The following is an 18140-nucleotide window of genomic DNA, read 5'->3' as shown; positions in this document are numbered from 1 at the left end:
GGTGGGTGTCCGAGCAGCTCTGCCCCTGACGTCTGAAGCTCTTCCCGAAGCTTTTTATTTTCCAGTTTATTTTACATCTTTCCCTTTTGTCCTCCGTAAATAAACAGGGGAGAGCCAAGATGCCTTCTGCGCAAAAGCCGATGCGGTACGGCCACACCGAGGGCCACACGGACGTCTGCTTCGATGACACTGGGAGGTAATGGCCTAATTCCAGGAGACCAGGGTGAAGTGTGGTCTGGGGGAGGGATGGTCTTGTTCCTCTCTATGGCTTTCTCAGGAGTTTCTGTACCAGTCACTGCTGGGTGAGATACACTGTGTCCAGCTCTGGAGCCCTCAGCACAGGAGGGACATGGACCTGTTGGAGCTGGGCCAGAGGAGGCCACGAAGATCCGAGGGCTGGAGCCCCTCTGCTGTGAGGAGAGGCTGAGAGAGTTGGGGGTGTTCAGCCTGGAGAAGAGAAGGCTCTGGGGAGATCTTAGAGCCCCTTCCTCTACCTAAAGCAAAGATGGGGACAAACTTTTCAGCAGGGCCTGTTGTGATAGGACAAGGGGTAATGGCTTTAAACTAAAGGAGAGTAGATCCAGACTAGATATAAGGAAGAAATGTTTTATGCTGGGAATGGTGAGCCCCTGGCCCAGGTTGCCCAGAGGTGGGAGATGCCCCATCCCTGGAAACATTCCAGGTCAGGTTGGACAGGGCTCTGAGCAACCTGATCTAGTCGAAGATGTCCCTGCTCATGGCAGAGAGCTTGGACTAGATGGCCTTTAAGTGTCCCTTCCCATCCAAACTACTCTGTAATTCTGTGATTTATGGCCAGGCTTGGTCTCGCAGATCCTTTGGGTTTTTTTGCCTGTGTTGAGAACTGACTATAAGACATATAGTTTGATGCCCTGAATTTTTAAATGATTGACATATAACTTCCTTGTAAGCCTATGTATAGGCATATGTGTATATATATGTATATATATAAAACCTCTATATGTAGTTTTTATAAGAGTGATTTCACAGCATCTAGCAGAAATCGGTGTAGTGTGGGAGAAAATTTGTTCATATATGCACTAAAAAATTAAAAATATAGTTGAAGAAATCCAGTACTGGGCTTGCTATCTCTTCTTGTTATTCTTGCGCTAGTTCTTGAATGTATAAATATACATGAAATATTTGTTGTTATGTTTTCATTACCGAATAAATGGTAAACCAGAAAACAAGCCCTCTCAAAATGAACTCAAGGGGTAAGTCTGACTTACCATACTGACTATGGCTTAAGTCCTATTCCTTTCTTTTGTTCCTTTGCCTTGGTACAAAGAGGAGTGTTAAGAATTAGTCTAACAACAATCACTTGTCACCACAAAAAGCCTTGTTTGCCATTACAATGCAAATCTTTAAAAAAAGATGCAAACATCTCTGCTGAAGACCACTGGTCTGCTACTGCTGGACTCTCCAGCATCAATATATTCAGTATCAACACAGTGTTGTGTTGCTGTCAAAGTACAGCCCTTACAGAACTAAGAAGAGCAACATCGCAGCTTCACTGCTGGCTTTGTAACATTTTGCTATTTAATTAGAATTTTTGGGGATTGCAAACAACTTTAGAAAAAGAGAGTGCAAGGCTCGATTATAGAGTCACAATGTCTTTAATAAAAATCCTGTGCAAACTTCTGTGTATTTGCTCTGTGACTTTAAGTTATTGTTTGCTGCATTAAAATTGTGAAAGTTAACTCCAGCAAGCTTCAATTCCATATTAACTATTTTTTTAAGGGTTCTGTAGGCCTGGAACATGTTAAGCTTGTTAAACTTCAGTCAAGTACGCATTAACACTCTTAGTTTTGCCCTCAACTTTGTAATCAGCTGTAAGGTAAGTTTTCAAAGTCTTAAGAAGCAATTAAATGCCCAGTTCTTACAGAAATTGGTGCTAATTAAGTCCTTTGAAAAAGTTGCTCTAGGTCCTGGAAAAAATGGATTGACCAGTAATACCTAAGGGTCAGTTCAGATGGGTGCCAGGCCTAGGTAGTTATCAGAGACTCGGTGACTGTGTTATGCTACCAGATGGGTTTTCCCCCCTTCCGGTGTTTAATAAGTTACTTAGACATAATAAATGTAGGTATTCACTGTATCACATGGTATGTATTGTGTTTCAATATAAAAAAAACCCTGACACTTCAGTATCATTTTCCTGTTGGGATTGAAAGTCACAGCGGCTGTCCTTTCCTTTCCTGAATGTTAACAAATCCTGTGTCTTTCCACAGCTGCATTGTAACTTGTGGCAGTGATGGAGATGTTAGGATTTGGGAAAACCTGGATGATGATGATCCAAAGTCCATTAATGTGGGAGAAAAGGCCTATTCCTGCGCTCTAAAGGTATTGTTGTTAACTGAACTCTCTAAGTTGTGTGATGCTGGTGTTGATACAGATGCTGGATTTTCAAGTTCAGGGTTACTGCTTGTGTGGGTAACTAACCATATACTGGGATAATATACAGAAAAAAGGCAAGCAAAATACTGTATGTAGTGCCTTTCAGTCTGATGTATGTTAAATATGTAGACACTTGTCTTCGGATTAATGGAAGAAATAAATTGAATGCTGTTTAATGAGTGGCAGGTATTTAAATTTGAGCATATGAACGTATTCTACCTTGATGTCTAAGTGAAAATATTAAAGCAGTATTGAAAACATAATTTTTTTGAGATACACAGAAATTTAATGGATTAACTGTGCCTTTTTGAATATTTTAACTAAATTAAGTATTTTATATAAATCAAGAATACTTTTGACAATTCATTTTACCCCATGCAGGATTGTAGAGGAATTATTCCTTATACTAAACTTCTGTAATATTTTTTTCCTTCTGTTCCTTCACATTCAGTTATACTCATTTCTGACTTTGATCTCCTTTCTGAGAAATAAACCCAGCAGATTAAGCTAATTATGCAATGAACTTTTTAGGCTGTTTCAGTGTTTTCTCACAATGTGAGAAAAGTTGCAAAAAGTTTCTCAGCGCAAGATGTGATCATCGAGTATTAGGAAAAAGAGCCAAGATGTTGTTTTGTGTGGGCCTGTTTTAAGGTCCAAGGAATTATAATCTATATTAATCAAAAATTACTTTCACAAAGCCAGAGTCTGGTAATGCTTTGGTAATACATTTTTATAATTGGTTGATATTTTGCTCTCAAAATTGTCATTTAGCCCAAAGATGCCTCTGACCCACATTCCCCAGAGTCAGAAGAGGACAGGATCAGTGCTTGCACAAGTTTTAACAGTTTGAGAATGCTGATTACAGGCAGTTCTGTAGTCTGACTGGCATTTGAAACATAACCCGCTGGCTTTGTTTTAATGTTAGGGCAGGTCCTTTTACTATATCCAGCAGGAGTCAGTATTTGTAAATAACAAGACAAGTAAGTTATCTGTATGAATTTGTATAATAGGAAATTATTCTTTTTGCTATGCACGTTCATGTGTTTGGCTTGAGAATTCTCACGATATTTCCTTTATGTCCAATTATTGTCGTATTACATTAGTAACAGAAGGTCTAAAATGTTGTCTTTGTGGCAATTGTAGAAGAGAGGAACTCTAGAAGTCTACATCAGTTCTTTAGATATTGTGTAGTTAACTCTTCAGTGATAAAGGAAAATTTTAAAATTGTTTTTCAACTATTTGTGATTTTGGAGAGGAGTATGAAAGAGGAAATAAATCAGAATTAGCATATTTCTATTATATTTTTGAAATAATCATTTGAAATCTTACTCAGAACTACAGTGTTAAGTGAAACCTCTTATACCACTTTTAACATACCTCATGTATCTATTCCTCAATACCTGTATAATCCATTTTCATCATTGATTTTTAGGGTATTTTGCTGTTGATTTTCATTATATTATTCATCTTTTCACAAAGCAAGTGAGGTGACTTGAATGACTTCTCCTAGAAAATCAGTGGCAGAGCCAGAAATTGCTAAAACTATTAGTGAATAGCTGAGGGAGAATCCAGTTTTTAATTTTTGACACTAGTAGGAAAAATCCTCTGCTCTTAAGTTTATTGTAAAGTGCTTTTAGTTTTGAGGGATTTTTTTATTTTTTAAGCAGTGAGATTAAGAGCGCTTTGTGACACTTCAGGAAATCTTTTTTCAGAAAGTATTCTTCATTAATGAAAATGTCACGAGGAACTGATCTGAGATGTTGATGTAATCTAGGTAATAAATCTAATCTCTCATTTAGTTAGGTGCTTTAATACCGGCTGCTGCTTTGTTTATCTTCAGGATTTTTACTATAACTTTACGCAACTTAAAAAAAAAAAACAACCAGAACCCTCCCCCAACCCCAAACAAAAAAAAAAACCTCAAGGAAATAAGCAATTTCTTTATTTAGATATTTCAAAAACTTACTGTTATGTACAACTGAGGAATAGTATTGTCACTTGAAGAAGAGATACTACTTTTCCAAGTACTGTGTGTCGCACTTGTTTTAATCTGTATTCCTTTTTACTAAACGTCTGTCTTCTATTTTCTGAAGAGAACTGAGCTGTAGTTCATGAACTTCTCATCTTTCCCTGGTGGCATTTAACTGAGACGTTCGGTCCGAGGGTGCCCTCTCCTGATACTGCAGCATATTCATCTAAATAGGATGCAAGATTCTTCCTGCTCTAAGAGCTTTCTTGCCTGTGTAAAAGCAGTAAATATGCCATCCACCAGAAGAAGATCAGACAGTTCTCTTGGAAATTCATTAGTGACTTTGAGTATTCATTATTTTAGTAAAGATACAGGTTGGGAAGGTCTTGATGCAGTAAATTGCCATATGGTTAGCATAATGAATTTTCTGAATTTCAGTATGAAATCTAGCAGTGTGTTTCTACAGGACTGAAAGTAAGAGAATAATATTTCTAGTTTTTAAGAGTTTGGTTAAAGTGATAAAGTATTAAAGTTACCCTGCTTGTCTGTATTTTTGGGAGGAAAATATAGAAGTTAAAGAATATTTCCTCTACTACTCTTACTGTCAGGCCTCTTCTGGAAGTAGTAAAGTTAATCTGCCCAAATATTGGGAACATCAGAGCAATTTTTTTGGCTCCATGGGCATAAATGTGTTAACTAACAAATTTTGTGGTGGATTTTCATTTTAGAATGGAAGGCTGATCACAGCAGCGTCGAACAATGCTATTCAGATCCATACATTTCCTGAAGGAGCTCCAGATGGCATCCTTACTCGTTTCACCATGAATGCAAACCATGTCATCTTTAATAGTGATGGTACCAAAATTGCTGCCGGATCTAGGTAATCTATGCATGATAAGGAAAAGCATTGCTATCGTTCAAAATCTGGCTACTTCCTCGCATGCTGATTTTTACCAATGAGATCATGAATCCACATACCTCTGAGGGTTTTAAAGTATTGCAAAATGCCTTCCGTGGGGTGGAGGGGAAGAAAGGAATGGAAAGGACTTGAGGAAACAATGCTCTGAGAGATACTTGATCTGCCAAATAGTTTTAAATGGAATTCTGGTGTTGTGAAATAATTCCTTTTCTGTAGGAGACTTGAGTGTTTTCAGCTTTCAGTCCTATGATGCATAAGCATACGTGTTCGCCCATATGGGTCTCATTGCAGCATCAAGGATTTTGTTACTGCGTGCTAAAGATAATGTCCTGATTGTTCAGGATCATGGTGCTGCAGATGTATATACACATGCAAAAGTTAGATGGGTTCTGATTTGCGTGAGAGCTTTGAGTCATTCTCTGGCATAAGTATCATTGCCATTCTGCCAAATGATAACAGATGACAGTTGCAAGACTTGCCTGAGGGGAATTAAATGTGTAGTTTAGTTAATTTCTCAGGGCAGCGTGTTTGCTTTTACAGAATATACCCCAGTCCTTTAACAGAGATGGCAAAATAGCAAGCAGGCGATATTTTTTTTTTTTTTGGTCATTTATTTAAGGTTTAGGTGATTCTTAATTGGATTTGGTGAATTCTTTAGGCAGCTGTAGCTAATCCAGGCTGTCTGCTTGCCTCTCTACTGGAATTTGTCCTCTGCAATAGACATGGCAGAGCGTTGCATCTGCTCCCTGGCTCCTGTAAGTGTGAACTGAACTAGAAAGCAATTTGGATGAATATGCTGGACTGTGAACTGTGGCAGCTGCAGAGCAGACACACCAGTTCCACCAAAACTGGGAGACTGGACAACCGGGGGCAGTAACCACTCTAATCTCTGAATCTGACCAGGATCATGAGTTTGGGCCCTTTGCCAGTCCTTGTTTCTGAGGGAACGGCTCTGCCCAAGGATCTGACTTTGATTAGAGAGATTAGGCAGACAGCAAACTCTTTTCTAAAACTTCTACAAAAGCCCTGTGCTGCTGCAGCCTGGCCAGAGCTCTCGCGTTAGTAAAAAAAGAGCTCCTAAGACTGTGGGGCCACCCCTTGATGAGGTCTTCTGTAACACACTGAAGGAGAAGGTGACAGCCATGAAATGAAGGAAAGCAGCTAAGAAGAATTGCTTTTAGTTGTCCATTTTTCATGAAGTCTGCAAACGTCAGTTTTACAGAAGTTTAACATCCAACTGGCTGCCAAAGGTCACATGAACTATTCGAAGACTAGTTGTGTGGCTTCTTAAATAAATAAGAATTATCCTATTGCCTGTTTGTTTTTTCTTTAAAGGTGTCTTGTGTTGTTTAAGAGTGCTAATATAGTTTTAGTTGTCTCACAATATAGCTTATAGACTTCCTTTTATGACTGGTTAGCATTAGATAGCTGACAAAACTGAGGTTGTGTTTCTGAATATAGTTAAAGTAATGGTTAACCCTATAGAATTAAGGCCTAAAATTAAATTTCTCTCTGAGAATGTTGCAATGAAGTGTGAGAGGGAGTGGTACTGCATGATTGTCACAGAAGCTTTTTGGCTTAGAAGTCAGTGTTGATATTTTGAGTTAAACTGCAGTAACGTCTGTAGTTTTGGAGGAGGGAATAAACTTGTGAAAAAATCTGTTAATGTATCTGATACACTATATGGTCTTAAAAATGCTATTAAAAATGTCACAAAATAAACTACTTGCTCTATCTTTTTTCAAAAACCACATGACCAAATAATGATAGTGATGAATATCAGTCCCATTCAACAGATAGTTCTTGTTAAGTTAGCTCTCTGGTATCTGAGCGGAGGTTTTCATTAGGTCATATAGAATATTGTATTAAACAGGTGTATAATATGGTCTGTGTGTACATAATATTCTCTTCAAAGAGCAACCTTGGTTTATGAACTTTAACTTAAGCAAAAATTATTTTCTGATAAGAAATAGTCTGACCTTGGTTCTATTGCAGTAAGCCTCAAGATTCTCATTTTCCCTTAGGTCTTACAGCGTTGAGAGCCTTAACTTCCCCAAAAGACAGTTAGTGCCCAATTTTTATTTCCAGAAACATAGTTTGTCATTGCTAATACTAATGTTAATAATTTTTATGTCTGTGCCGTTGTGATCTACAGTGACTTTATGGTCAAAGTTGTGGAAGTGGCTGATAGCAGCAAGCAGAAAACATTCCGAGGACATGATGCTCCTGTTTTAAGCCTGTCTTTTGACCCTAGGGATGTTTACCTGGTAAAAACACTTTATTGTTTACTTCTACTTTTAATCTTTTCCCTGGGGAAAAAACCCTCTAAATATATGCTTTTTACAAAAAAAAAACCCAACAATGACGGGGCACATGAGACTACTTCATTTCAGCTGACCTTACTGATGGTGGAACGTGTGACAACTCTTTTGCAAATAAGTAGCTCACTTGAAGTATGAAGGTTTGTAATCACAGTAGTTTGGAGTCAAGTACAATTATCAAGATGACTGTATTAAAAAGTTTTAAGTCTTAAAATGGCTTAAACGGGGAGGCTTTCTTTTTAAAACTGCCTATATGTTATACGTCTGTGGCATTGGTTATAGGGATTTTTACAGTTTTGTGGCATAAATTTCTTTATGTCTTTAATTATTAATTTGTTTACAAAAATTTTTTATGTAGGCATCGGCGAGCTGTGATGGTTCTGTCAGAGTATGGAAAATCGCAGATCAGGTAAAAGACCTGCCTTTCAAAGTTAAGTGTTTCATAAGAAATCCAGGATTTCACAGGCAGTGAGAAGAGCTGGACTGAAATAATCCTACTGGAATAGGTTTTTTTGGGGGGGGAAGAAATCTGACTACACTTTACAGAATACTTTTGTCGTCTTCTGGGAGAAATTCCAAAGCCTGATTATGAAATGTTGCCTGGGTAGCTGTGGGTTGTTCTTCCTGTCTGTGGAATCCTTGTTTTCTTCCGTTCATCTTTCTTCACTGGCCAACATTGTGTGTTTTGTCCTCAGCACATTCTGAAATAATGCTTCTGTGTAAAGATAGCAATTGACATCACATTCCGTGTTTCAGAATTTCATCTCATTGCTGAATGATTAAGAGTTAAGGCAGGATTGTTATTGTAATAAACAACTACCTAGGTATATTTTGTTTTTGTTTATTTTTACCAAGCTTCCTATGAAATAGTGAATCATTTTCAAGGTCGTAGACTGAGTGGTGAAGGTGGAATAATGCTGTGAGATGCTACGTAGTATCTTCTTTTATAAGTGATCTGGTTGGTTAATCTCTTTAGGAACACAATTACTTGGATCGGAGATTAGGAGGAGGTACGGATTTCACGTGCCGGGATCGCTGAGATGATGCCCATGATGATGACATTTTTCTTTGATAGGAGACTTTGGACACAACATTGCGTCAGTCTCTCCTGCTCTCTGCCTATGGCACGTGTACTTAGTTTTCTAAGGACTCGGGGTTCAGCTCGGCGCATTTCAACCTTTTATATTTGAATGAATTCATGACTGTTGACAAGGGCTTGCTATTCCACTTTGTTTGTTTGTTACAAACGTCACAACAAATTCTCAGGAGGAGGATGTAAATCACAGTTTGAAGAACATAATTTACTAGGAATACAGTCTTTGGGCTCAGCTTGGCAATATTTGTCTGAAATAGTTCAGGGCCTGTGTGAAATCAGATTTGGTGAGAGAATCGGATTTAGTCTCTGCTCTTGGAACGCTAAGGAACTGGAAAAGAGGGTTTCAAATGACCATTTTATTAAGGTATTTCTGCATATGTGTGTGGGATTATTTTTGCTAAATGCCATTTACTGGAATAAGAATCCATGTGGAATTATTCCTGTAAGTACAGTTGAATATGGACCCCTGAACTTGTGGATTGCTACTTTTTTAAAACAAAAGCATACTTGTAATGTGAAATCTCATGTTCCAGACTGACAGCGGGTGCCTTTTGGGGCAATTACACTATCAGTGTCCTAGGATTGTGGCAGTATGATGTATGTATCTGTGCTGTAATTTGAGAATATAGCCGTTCATTCTTTCCACTGCTGTGTCGAGATTCAGGCTGATGTGTGTCACCTTGCTGCAGTTGACAAATGCATTTTGGACAGATTTCTCTATAACCTGAAAATATGTGAGCTCATTTGTTCTGTACTTTATTAAAACCACTTGTTCTGTGATCTTATTTCTGTTACAAGTAGTTGTATTGTCATTAAAATAGCTACAAGTCTATCTTTTTTTTCTTTTTTTAAGGCAGTATATATCATAGTATTTGGATGAAACAGGCTTATTTCAGTTCCAGAAATGGTACACCTTTTTTCCTTTAGTTTTTTTCAACGCTTTTCCTTTAAGAATTTGTACCGTACGCTAAATTTTCACAGAGCTAGAAAACTGATTTTTTACTATTTTTGTTTTCAGACATGCACGACAAGCTGGCCGCTGCTGCAGAAATGTAATGATGTGATAAATGCTAAATCAATATGCAGGCTTGGCTGGCAACCTGGCAGCGGGAAGGTAAGTAGCATTGTTTTAGCCACATCTTAATCCTTCTTTTCTCTTTGGGCGTCCAACAGTAGAATTCAATCTGGGCAAGCCCAGATTGTAGCTCCTGGGACAGAGGAAAATATTTGGGGTGAGGTTCACTTTCAGGAAGAATAAAAACCTGGAAATGGTTACTTGTTTAAGCTCCAAACTGCGTTTGGCAGTAGTCCAGCTGTCAGCCCAAAACAACGTTAAACGGTCATGTTGCGCTGAATAGGAAGGAACATTGTACACGAGGGGAATAATCAAATTGCTCACAACAGAGCATCAAAGGACTTCAGTCTTTCTCTACTCTAAGTAAATTTTTGCCCCATCAGTAATCTTGCTCTGTAAGTATTTCCTTAGTAAATTGTTCCCTTTCTTTTCACCTGAAGAACAAAGTTGATTCTGTGGTGACGAAAGGTGGTGCTGATACATACTACAGGTCTTGTGTATGTACTGCTGCAATAGTACCGTGTGTGGATCGCTAATCGAAATGGGTTGGGGAGTTAGTATATTGATGTCTCCGTAGCCTGTAACCTGGAACACCTCTACAGCATCTGATAATGCAAAGGGGGGAGGAGGAAGGAGCAGATAAATGTAAACGTGTGAAATGAGACGCACCCCACCATACTTGAAGTAAAGGACAGGGAATTGAGCGAAAGTTGGCCATTTGGAAAAATTGTTTTACGGCTTCTGTTCTTGCCTGCGATAATAGCATGGCAGAACCTATTAATCTTTTATTGACAAAAGAATATTTTTCTGGTGTTTTCTCACAGTTCTTACCTGAATAATCTCATTTCCCCAATTTAGCCTTTGTATCTGTTTACCTGTGTCCACTCTTACAATTCCTGGCTGCTATGATAGCATTATGTATAACTTTTCTGTGGAAGAGAGGATGTCACCTGTAGTACAAATTGTTTCAATATCCATATTGCATAAAACCAAATACTTTTAATTTTTAGGCTGATTCTTCATACACAAACATATTTGAAATGTAAGCAGTTGTGTTGCTTCTTTTACAAAGCAAATTGTTAGAAGTCTTTAAAAAAACCCAAATCCTCAAAAAATAAACAGGCAGTAACATTTGTGTGGTTTTGTGAAAAATGAAATGAGCTATTCAGATAAGATATATTGAGAAATTGTAACCTGATCAAAAGAGGTTTGGAAAGGGAGGGAAAAGGAGAATGTAAGCTTTGTGCTTAGAGCATTGAGAACTATTTATATGTGTGTAGCTGTTTCATAAATAAGAACTTCTAAACTTACAGTGCAGCTTTCGTTATCTTCAGTTTTCTGCTGGAAAGAAGTGAAGGTTAGAATAAAAACAGGCGTGCTTTGTTATGTTGCATGTGGAAAGCATTAAAGAACCTTGTAATTCAAGTTACTTCAGCTTTCTTTACTTTCTCAGTTGGCATTGCTGGGACGCTCGAGAACCGTTAAATGCTGAGGCGCTCACAACTGTAATACTTCTGAATGAAGGAGCTATGCAATTTGAATGTTCTGTTTGACAGGTGACTTGTGCTAAATTGTCTGAATCTTGTCTCCTCTGAACAGTTGCTGGCAATTCCTGTAGATAAAGTTGTTAAACTATACAGAAGAGAAACCTGGGATAGTCAATTTGATCTATCAGATACATTCATCACTCAGGTAGGTACATAAACGAGGTGCTTGCTAAATCTTCCATAGGTTAAATGTTATTTTGCCAGAAATCATCTTCTGGCCAGTATCTCTCCCCATCCCCCAGTAACAATTACTCGCATTTTCTGATCCTATTACTTTATGTTGGAAAACAAGGCAAGAGATAACTAGATGGGTGTCAAACATGTCTTTATGTGACCCTGGTTCCCCTCTTTCATTTATAGTAACCCAGTAGATCTATAAGGTCTACTGCTGGGTCACCAACTGCAGCTGAAGAACATGTTTTCACAAATTGCTCTAAATGTTTAGGGAAAATGTCAAGAGTATTATTTCTGTACAGAACAGAGTTATCAGTTGCTCACTTTATATTTTATTAAGCTGAAATTTAGCTACATAGTAGCCCTAAATGTGCCATCTTCTTACTTTTGACCTCATGATGTACCTTTGGGTTAGATGACCACCTGCCTAGTGTTATTAAGACACAGAACACACAGTCTTGGATTTTAATTTATGGAACTGCATTAAGTTCAAAATAAATAAAGCTATGTTTAGTGCTGAGTTTGCAAAATATACTATGCTTCTGTCTACATGTCTAGAATCAGGTTTTGTTTGACATCCTGGCAGTGTTTGACGACAGAAGATGGACATTCTCGAGGGGAAAAAAGTGTGCTATCTTTAAAGAATGGTTCTTGTAGGGAACTACCTAAAGCCAGCTCTAGTACAGAAAGCTGGATGTGATTTGCTAAAGATCGTTATTATTATGATTGTTATTATTATTTTTTCCAGAATATCTGTCTGTTTTAAGCTTCAGAATACGAGTGCTGTGTGTGCATTGGTAAATTTTTTTTTTTCCTCTTTTTTTTTAATTTTTTCCTTAGCCCTTGAATGTTGTGGCCTGGTCTCCTTGTGGGCAGTATCTGGCAGCTGGAAGTGTGGACGGGAGTATAGTGGTGTGGAATGTGGACACCCAGGAGTGCATAGAAAGGTATCCGGTATTGTTCCATAAATCTCTAAGTACATAGTTTTTCTTGAAATAGAATTTTGTTATCTTTTCTGTAAAACTTACTTGTGCAAACGTAGAACACTGCCTCTTGAAAAGCCTTAAGATTTACAGGGCAAATCTGTAAGTTTTCTTCAACTGTTCCATTGAAAGCAAGCACCCCCGGAGGCAGCGTATGAATGTTCAGATTGAAGAATCCCATTTACCTGGCCTCATGGGTGGTCTCCCAAGCTGGTGGGACTGGAAGCCACATGCACAGCGAGGGAGCCAAAGCACACAGGGCAAAAGAGCTGTGTCGGAGCTGGGTGATGCTGAGAGGCAGGGCCGCCGCTCAGTCTAGGCTTGAACAAAGGTAGCAAGAGGAGGGCTCTTCTCTTGTGCAACCCCAGAGAGATGCACTATTACTGCAGTTTATATGCTGAAGGGAGTTCAAGGGCTGCCATATCATTTCTGTGTTCTACAAGGAAGCAGCTTCCACAAAAGTGGAGCTCTTGGTGGTAGGTAGAAACAGGGCATTGTTTTGCCTTCCCCCACCATACCCAGTGTGCACAGAAGCGTGTTCTGATTCATGTGATACACTGTTTTCCTTTCTGCGTAGCTAGAAGGATCTCAAACATTTCATTCTTAGAAGTAGAATACAGAGGGAACATGAATGTGGATTTTGTGCAAATTCCGTAGTCTAGTTTTCTGTGTGCAAATATCTTTTATTACTTTTTAATCTAATAGTTAATTAAAGGATAGGTTTGATGGAAACAAATCTTCCCCACATCCCAAACCCCAATTGGAAGTAAGATGTATTTTCTAAAGAGAGAGGGAAATTCAGATAGATCAGCTGGCCATCCCCACCTGTAGGCTAAAAAGGACAAACTGACAAATTGCACTTTATCTTGGTCAGTTAAAGCATCTCTCTCCATCTCTCTCTCTCTCAAAAAAAAAAAAAAAAAAAAAGGTATGATCAAGTGAGGTAGAGAAGAAGAGAAGGGATGATTTATCTGTCTGAATATTTTGGGTAAGAAACATGATTGTTACTGTAACGCCTATGTTAAGAATTAAAGATAGATTATGTAAATAATTAATGGGAGGATTTTTTGTGAGAATAAAGGGTGGAAAAGATAGAGTATTAACTCATCAGTTTGGTACAAGAGAAACAACTGAATGTTCTTTTTATAACTGGATGGTTCTGGAATGTATGACTGCTGGGGAATTACTTTGTCTTTTCTACACGTATCAGGAAGCTGTTGTTTTAAGAATATGATTCTGTTTGATTTTTAAAGCTTAAATGATTTCCTCCATAGAAAAGGAAGACCTGCTGTATTTTTTTAGTAGTAGCTGTTTATGCTAAAGGTGACCTAGTCATTATTTTATTATGTGTAATGTCAGTGTAACATCACTTTCTAATACTAGTAAATATTGCCACATTTTACAATAACTCTTGGGGAGGTTTCTGCCCTGAGAAGCTTACTAAAAATTCATTGTTTTTATATTCTTTCTAGGATGAAGCATGAGAAAAAATACTCAATTTGTGGACTGGCATGGCACCCCAAATATAGGCAAATCGCTTATACAGATACTGAAGGAAATCTGGGGTTGTTGGAAAATGTCGGTGATGGAAAGAAATCAAATGACAAGGTGATCAGTACCAGTTATTTCTTAAATTAACATGATTATTTAGGTTACCAGATTATATTGAACATTCTGTATTGTGTCTTGAAAGTTCCCTCATGTTGTTAATTCATTCTTTCAATTCCATGTCCAAAAGAAGTTTTATGATAATTGTTAATCTGGTTTTAGGTTGCTAGTACAGTGACAAAAGATTACAATGATCTCTTTGATGGAGAAGATGATGACTATTTAAATGGAGATACGATTGAACCACAGTCTTCCCCAAAGGCTGGAGCTAATGAAGATGATGGTGATGATGATGATGACCTTATGCCAACTTCAGTCCATCTGAGACGGGCAGTAATTGATGATGATGATAACTCACTAGGTACAGAATTAACTGATTTTCCAGAGCTCTTCAGTGCTGTTACTGGGATGATCTCTTAGCATCCTCTATTCAGACATATTCTGACTTATTTTTGCGGAGAAATCTTGACTGTTTTAAATCTTTTACCTGTATTCTGTTATAATAAGATGTGTAAGATGTATTTTTTTTTTTAACCTAGATATTGGGATGATAAAAGCTAATTCCAGTCTTCTTGAAAAGGAAGATGACGACAATGATCATACTGATGGCTTTCCAGCTTTACCACCGTCATCTACACAACAGCCTTTCTACGATGGGCCAATGCCAACCCCCAAGCAAAAGCCGTTCCAGTCTGGCTCCACTCCTGCACATCTCATGCATCGTTTCATGGTAAATCTCACTGCTGTGTGGTAATGTAGATCTAGTTGCTTTATTAATGTTGTCGAGTTCTTGCTGTGTTTTAATCTAATCTTTTCCAAGATTTTTGATATTTTTTTTTTTAATTATTCACGGCATGAAGCTAAATGGTAGAAAGTAGCGTTGTGTTAATGCAAAGACTGGGTAATGTTCGGCTTTATATTTTGGTTGCTTTTGATGTAGAAATAAACGCTTGGCTTTAAGACAAAAGAAAGCTATACAGTTTGTACGTGTGCTATTGAATTCTAGCAGGTCTTCCTCCAGCCTTCCCACCTACTGTCATTTCAGATGAGAAAGTTATAGCAAGCTGCTTTAGGGCAGTCAACATGCTTGATTTTTTTCGGGTGATTTCTTTTAATAGGTATGGAACTCAGTTGGTATCATTCGCTGTTACAATGATGAGCAAGACAATGCTATAGATATAGAATTTCATGATACCTCCATACATCATGCAACACACCTGCCAAACTCTCTGAATCACACGATGGCTGACCTCTCTACTGAAGCTATTTTACTAGCCTGTGAGAGTACAGAGGAACTTGCAAGGTAAGTCATAGCCTTGCCCTGCAAAATCTGTAGTATGGGATTACACTTATCTCATTTCAAATATTTCAGCTTTTAATTTCAGCTTTTATCACTGTTTGAGATTTTTGGCTTTTGGTAGTGTTTTTTATTTATGGGACTGCTTTTGAGGAGGTTTTTTCACACCTACCCACTTGAAGACTTCAAGAATATTGAAAGATGTATTTTGTTTCTTGAGTTTGTTTTTTTTAATCCCTTTTTCAAATATATATATTCTCGAAACTTCACGCATTGGTAGCTCAAAGGAAATTGTAAACATGAACAATAGTTTTTCAGTCTGCTCAGATCAAAGATAAATCATAAGGGCTATGCTATTTCTTTTCACACTGTTGCTGAGGAGACATGTTTGGAGATACCCAAAGAATTATAAGCGTGAAGAACACAAGTTTATGAAAACCATAAAAAGATTTAAGCAGCTTGGCCGGCTAGACTCTGTTCTTGCATTTAAGAACAATAGCAACAATATTTCATTGCCAGTTTCTGTGGAAATATCTTAAAGAACTTTCTTATTTTCACACATACAGCATTGTGATAAGCTGAAAAACATCCTTTACCTTTAAAATGATTATTTGTATGTATTGGTCATCTGTATCTGAAAATTTCATTTTTTTTTTATCAGTTGAAGTGGGTAATCTATCAAAAGCTGCGGCGTCTGTGAATTGGTCGTGGAAAATTTTCAATTATTAAGATGGCAGAACTGAAGTTCCTAATTTTTTTCCCTTTGAAAGATAGCATAATATGACAGACTTGTAATGAGTGCTCATATTCGCGGGTACTGAGCACCTTCAGTTCTTATTAACGTTAATTAAGCAGGACACTTACCTGTTTCCATCTAAAAAAATCTCCCTGAAAGACCTCTAAACTGTCTCTGCGTCAGGCTTTAGAGTCTCTAAATCTACAGTGCTGGAGGTTTAGCTGACTCTTCAGTTCTTGAATAATAAGAGTAACACCTTTGCAAATGATCACTTGTAATACGTAGTTCCTTTCTGTGACCGTCACGGATTCCAAGTCTCTGATAAAAACTTAATATATATTGTATTTTTCTTCATGTTGAAGTATTTGACCATTGTTTTTTGTCTCTGCTTTAGCAAGCTCCACTGCATTCATTTTAGCTCATGGGATGCAAACAAGGAGTGGACGGTAGACATGCCAAAGGATGAAGACATTGAGGCTATCTGTCTAGGTCAAGGCTGGGCTGCTTGTGCCACTAGTGCCTTGCTAGTTCGTGTGTTTACAGTTGGAGGAGTTCAAAAAGAGATCTTCAGTCTCCCAGGTCCAGTGGTGTCTATGGCAGGACATGGAGAGCAGTTGATGATTATCTATCACAGAGGTAGTTTTCTCCCTTTTGTCTTTTTTGAACTGGGGTTATGTTTTCAATCCTCATCTATTACTGCCTTCATACACTGGTTAATTTGTATGTAATCACCAGAAGTGTTTTCTTCTTCTCTTCTTGGTGATATTTTTACTGTCACAACCCACAGATCTTTGACTTGTGACAGCAAAGCCTACGTTTTACATTGGGGTGCCTAGATTAAGCCATGGGGAAGGGGAGAATTTTTTAACAGCAATATTAATAGATTAAACTTGGGTTTCAGATATGCCAGAATGAATTTCTATTGGAAAGTAAGGAAGTAGTTGTTATGTGTGCTTCGTATGTCCAAAATGACAAATAGTTGTTTGTCTCACAGTGGTATTCATGGATTACCCTACATTAGAATCAGTTTTTGATTCAAAACTGAAATTTAGCCAAGAAGCAAGACAATTCTTTCCTTTCTTAACATAGTCATTGAACAACTTCTTCCTAGGTACTGGGTTTGATGGGGACCAGTGCCTCGGAGTACAGCTGATGGAGCTAGGAAAAAAGAAAAAACAAATTTTGCATGGAGACCGTCTTTCTCTTACTAAGAAATCCTATTTGATATGGGTTGGATTCTCTGCAGAAGGTATGAATACCTGCATGAGTGACACTGAGAAATCTTGACAATATTGGAGGAATTTTGGAGGGGGGGTTGGGTAATTAATGCCCTTTTAGTAATGGTGATCTTGGGACTTAGATATTTTTTTCAATATGCTCAATGCTAAACAAAAGTCTGTTTTTATAGTCTTTCAATATATTAACCAGAAATCTTTAATATGTTTCGAGTGTGAACAGAATACATTGGAATATTATTGTAACTTATTTTCTCAATTGGTTGCCCTGGTCAGCAAGAAGAAATAAACTGCGTTAGTACACCATAATAGGCACGGAATCATAGAATGGTTTAGGTTGGAAGGGGCCTTGAAGATCATCCAGTTCCACCCCCCCTGCCATGGGCAGGGACACCTCCCACTAGACCAGGTTGCCCAAGGCCACGTCCAGCCTGGCCTTGAACACCTCCAGGGATGGGGCCTCAACAACCTCTCTGAGCAACCTGTTCCACTGCCTCACCACCCTCAGAGTGAAAAACTTCTTCCTAATGTTCAATCTAAACCTGCCCTCTTCCAGTTTGAAGCTATTCCCCCTCGTCCTGTCACTCCATGCCCCAGTAAAAAGTCCCTCCCCAGCTCTCCTGTAGGCCCTTTAGGTACTGGAAGGCCGCAATAAGGTCTCCCCAGAGCCTTCTCTTCTCCAGGCTGAACAGCCCCAACTCTCTCAGCCTTTCCTCATAGGAGAGGTGCTCCAGCCCTCGGATCATCCTCGTGGCTCTCCTCTGGACA

At 38.3% G+C, this 18140-nt stretch overlaps 1 protein-coding gene across 1 annotated transcript in view; it reads left to right on the top strand.

Annotated features, from left to right (window-relative positions):
* The first annotated feature begins 119 nt into the window (after window positions 1-119).
* Window positions 120-18140, top strand: part of WDHD1 (WD repeat and HMG-box DNA binding protein 1) — a 29648-nt gene continuing 11627 nt past the window's right edge. Inside the window, exons 1-14 of the mRNA XM_009893906.1 lie at window positions 120-196; window positions 2247-2358; window positions 5110-5261; window positions 7456-7567; window positions 7980-8030; window positions 9736-9831; window positions 11392-11484; window positions 12354-12460; window positions 13969-14104; window positions 14267-14465; window positions 14644-14834; window positions 15223-15407; window positions 16532-16773; window positions 17249-17386. Coding sequence (XP_009892208.1) covers window positions 120-196; window positions 2247-2358; window positions 5110-5261; window positions 7456-7567; window positions 7980-8030; window positions 9736-9831; window positions 11392-11484; window positions 12354-12460; window positions 13969-14104; window positions 14267-14465; window positions 14644-14834; window positions 15223-15407; window positions 16532-16773; window positions 17249-17386 — 1891 coding nt within the window. The remainder of the gene's footprint in view (window positions 197-2246; window positions 2359-5109; window positions 5262-7455; window positions 7568-7979; window positions 8031-9735; window positions 9832-11391; window positions 11485-12353; window positions 12461-13968; window positions 14105-14266; window positions 14466-14643; window positions 14835-15222; window positions 15408-16531; window positions 16774-17248; window positions 17387-18140) is intronic.

The sequence above is a fragment of the Charadrius vociferus genome, unplaced genomic scaffold, assembly GCF_000708025.1.
Source record: "Charadrius vociferus isolate BGI_N301 unplaced genomic scaffold, ASM70802v2 scaffold49, whole genome shotgun sequence".
Taxonomy (NCBI): Eukaryota; Metazoa; Chordata; class Aves; order Charadriiformes; family Charadriidae; genus Charadrius; species Charadrius vociferus.
The sequence above is the reverse complement of the archived record's forward strand: the minus strand, read 5'-3'. Positions and strand labels throughout refer to the sequence as shown.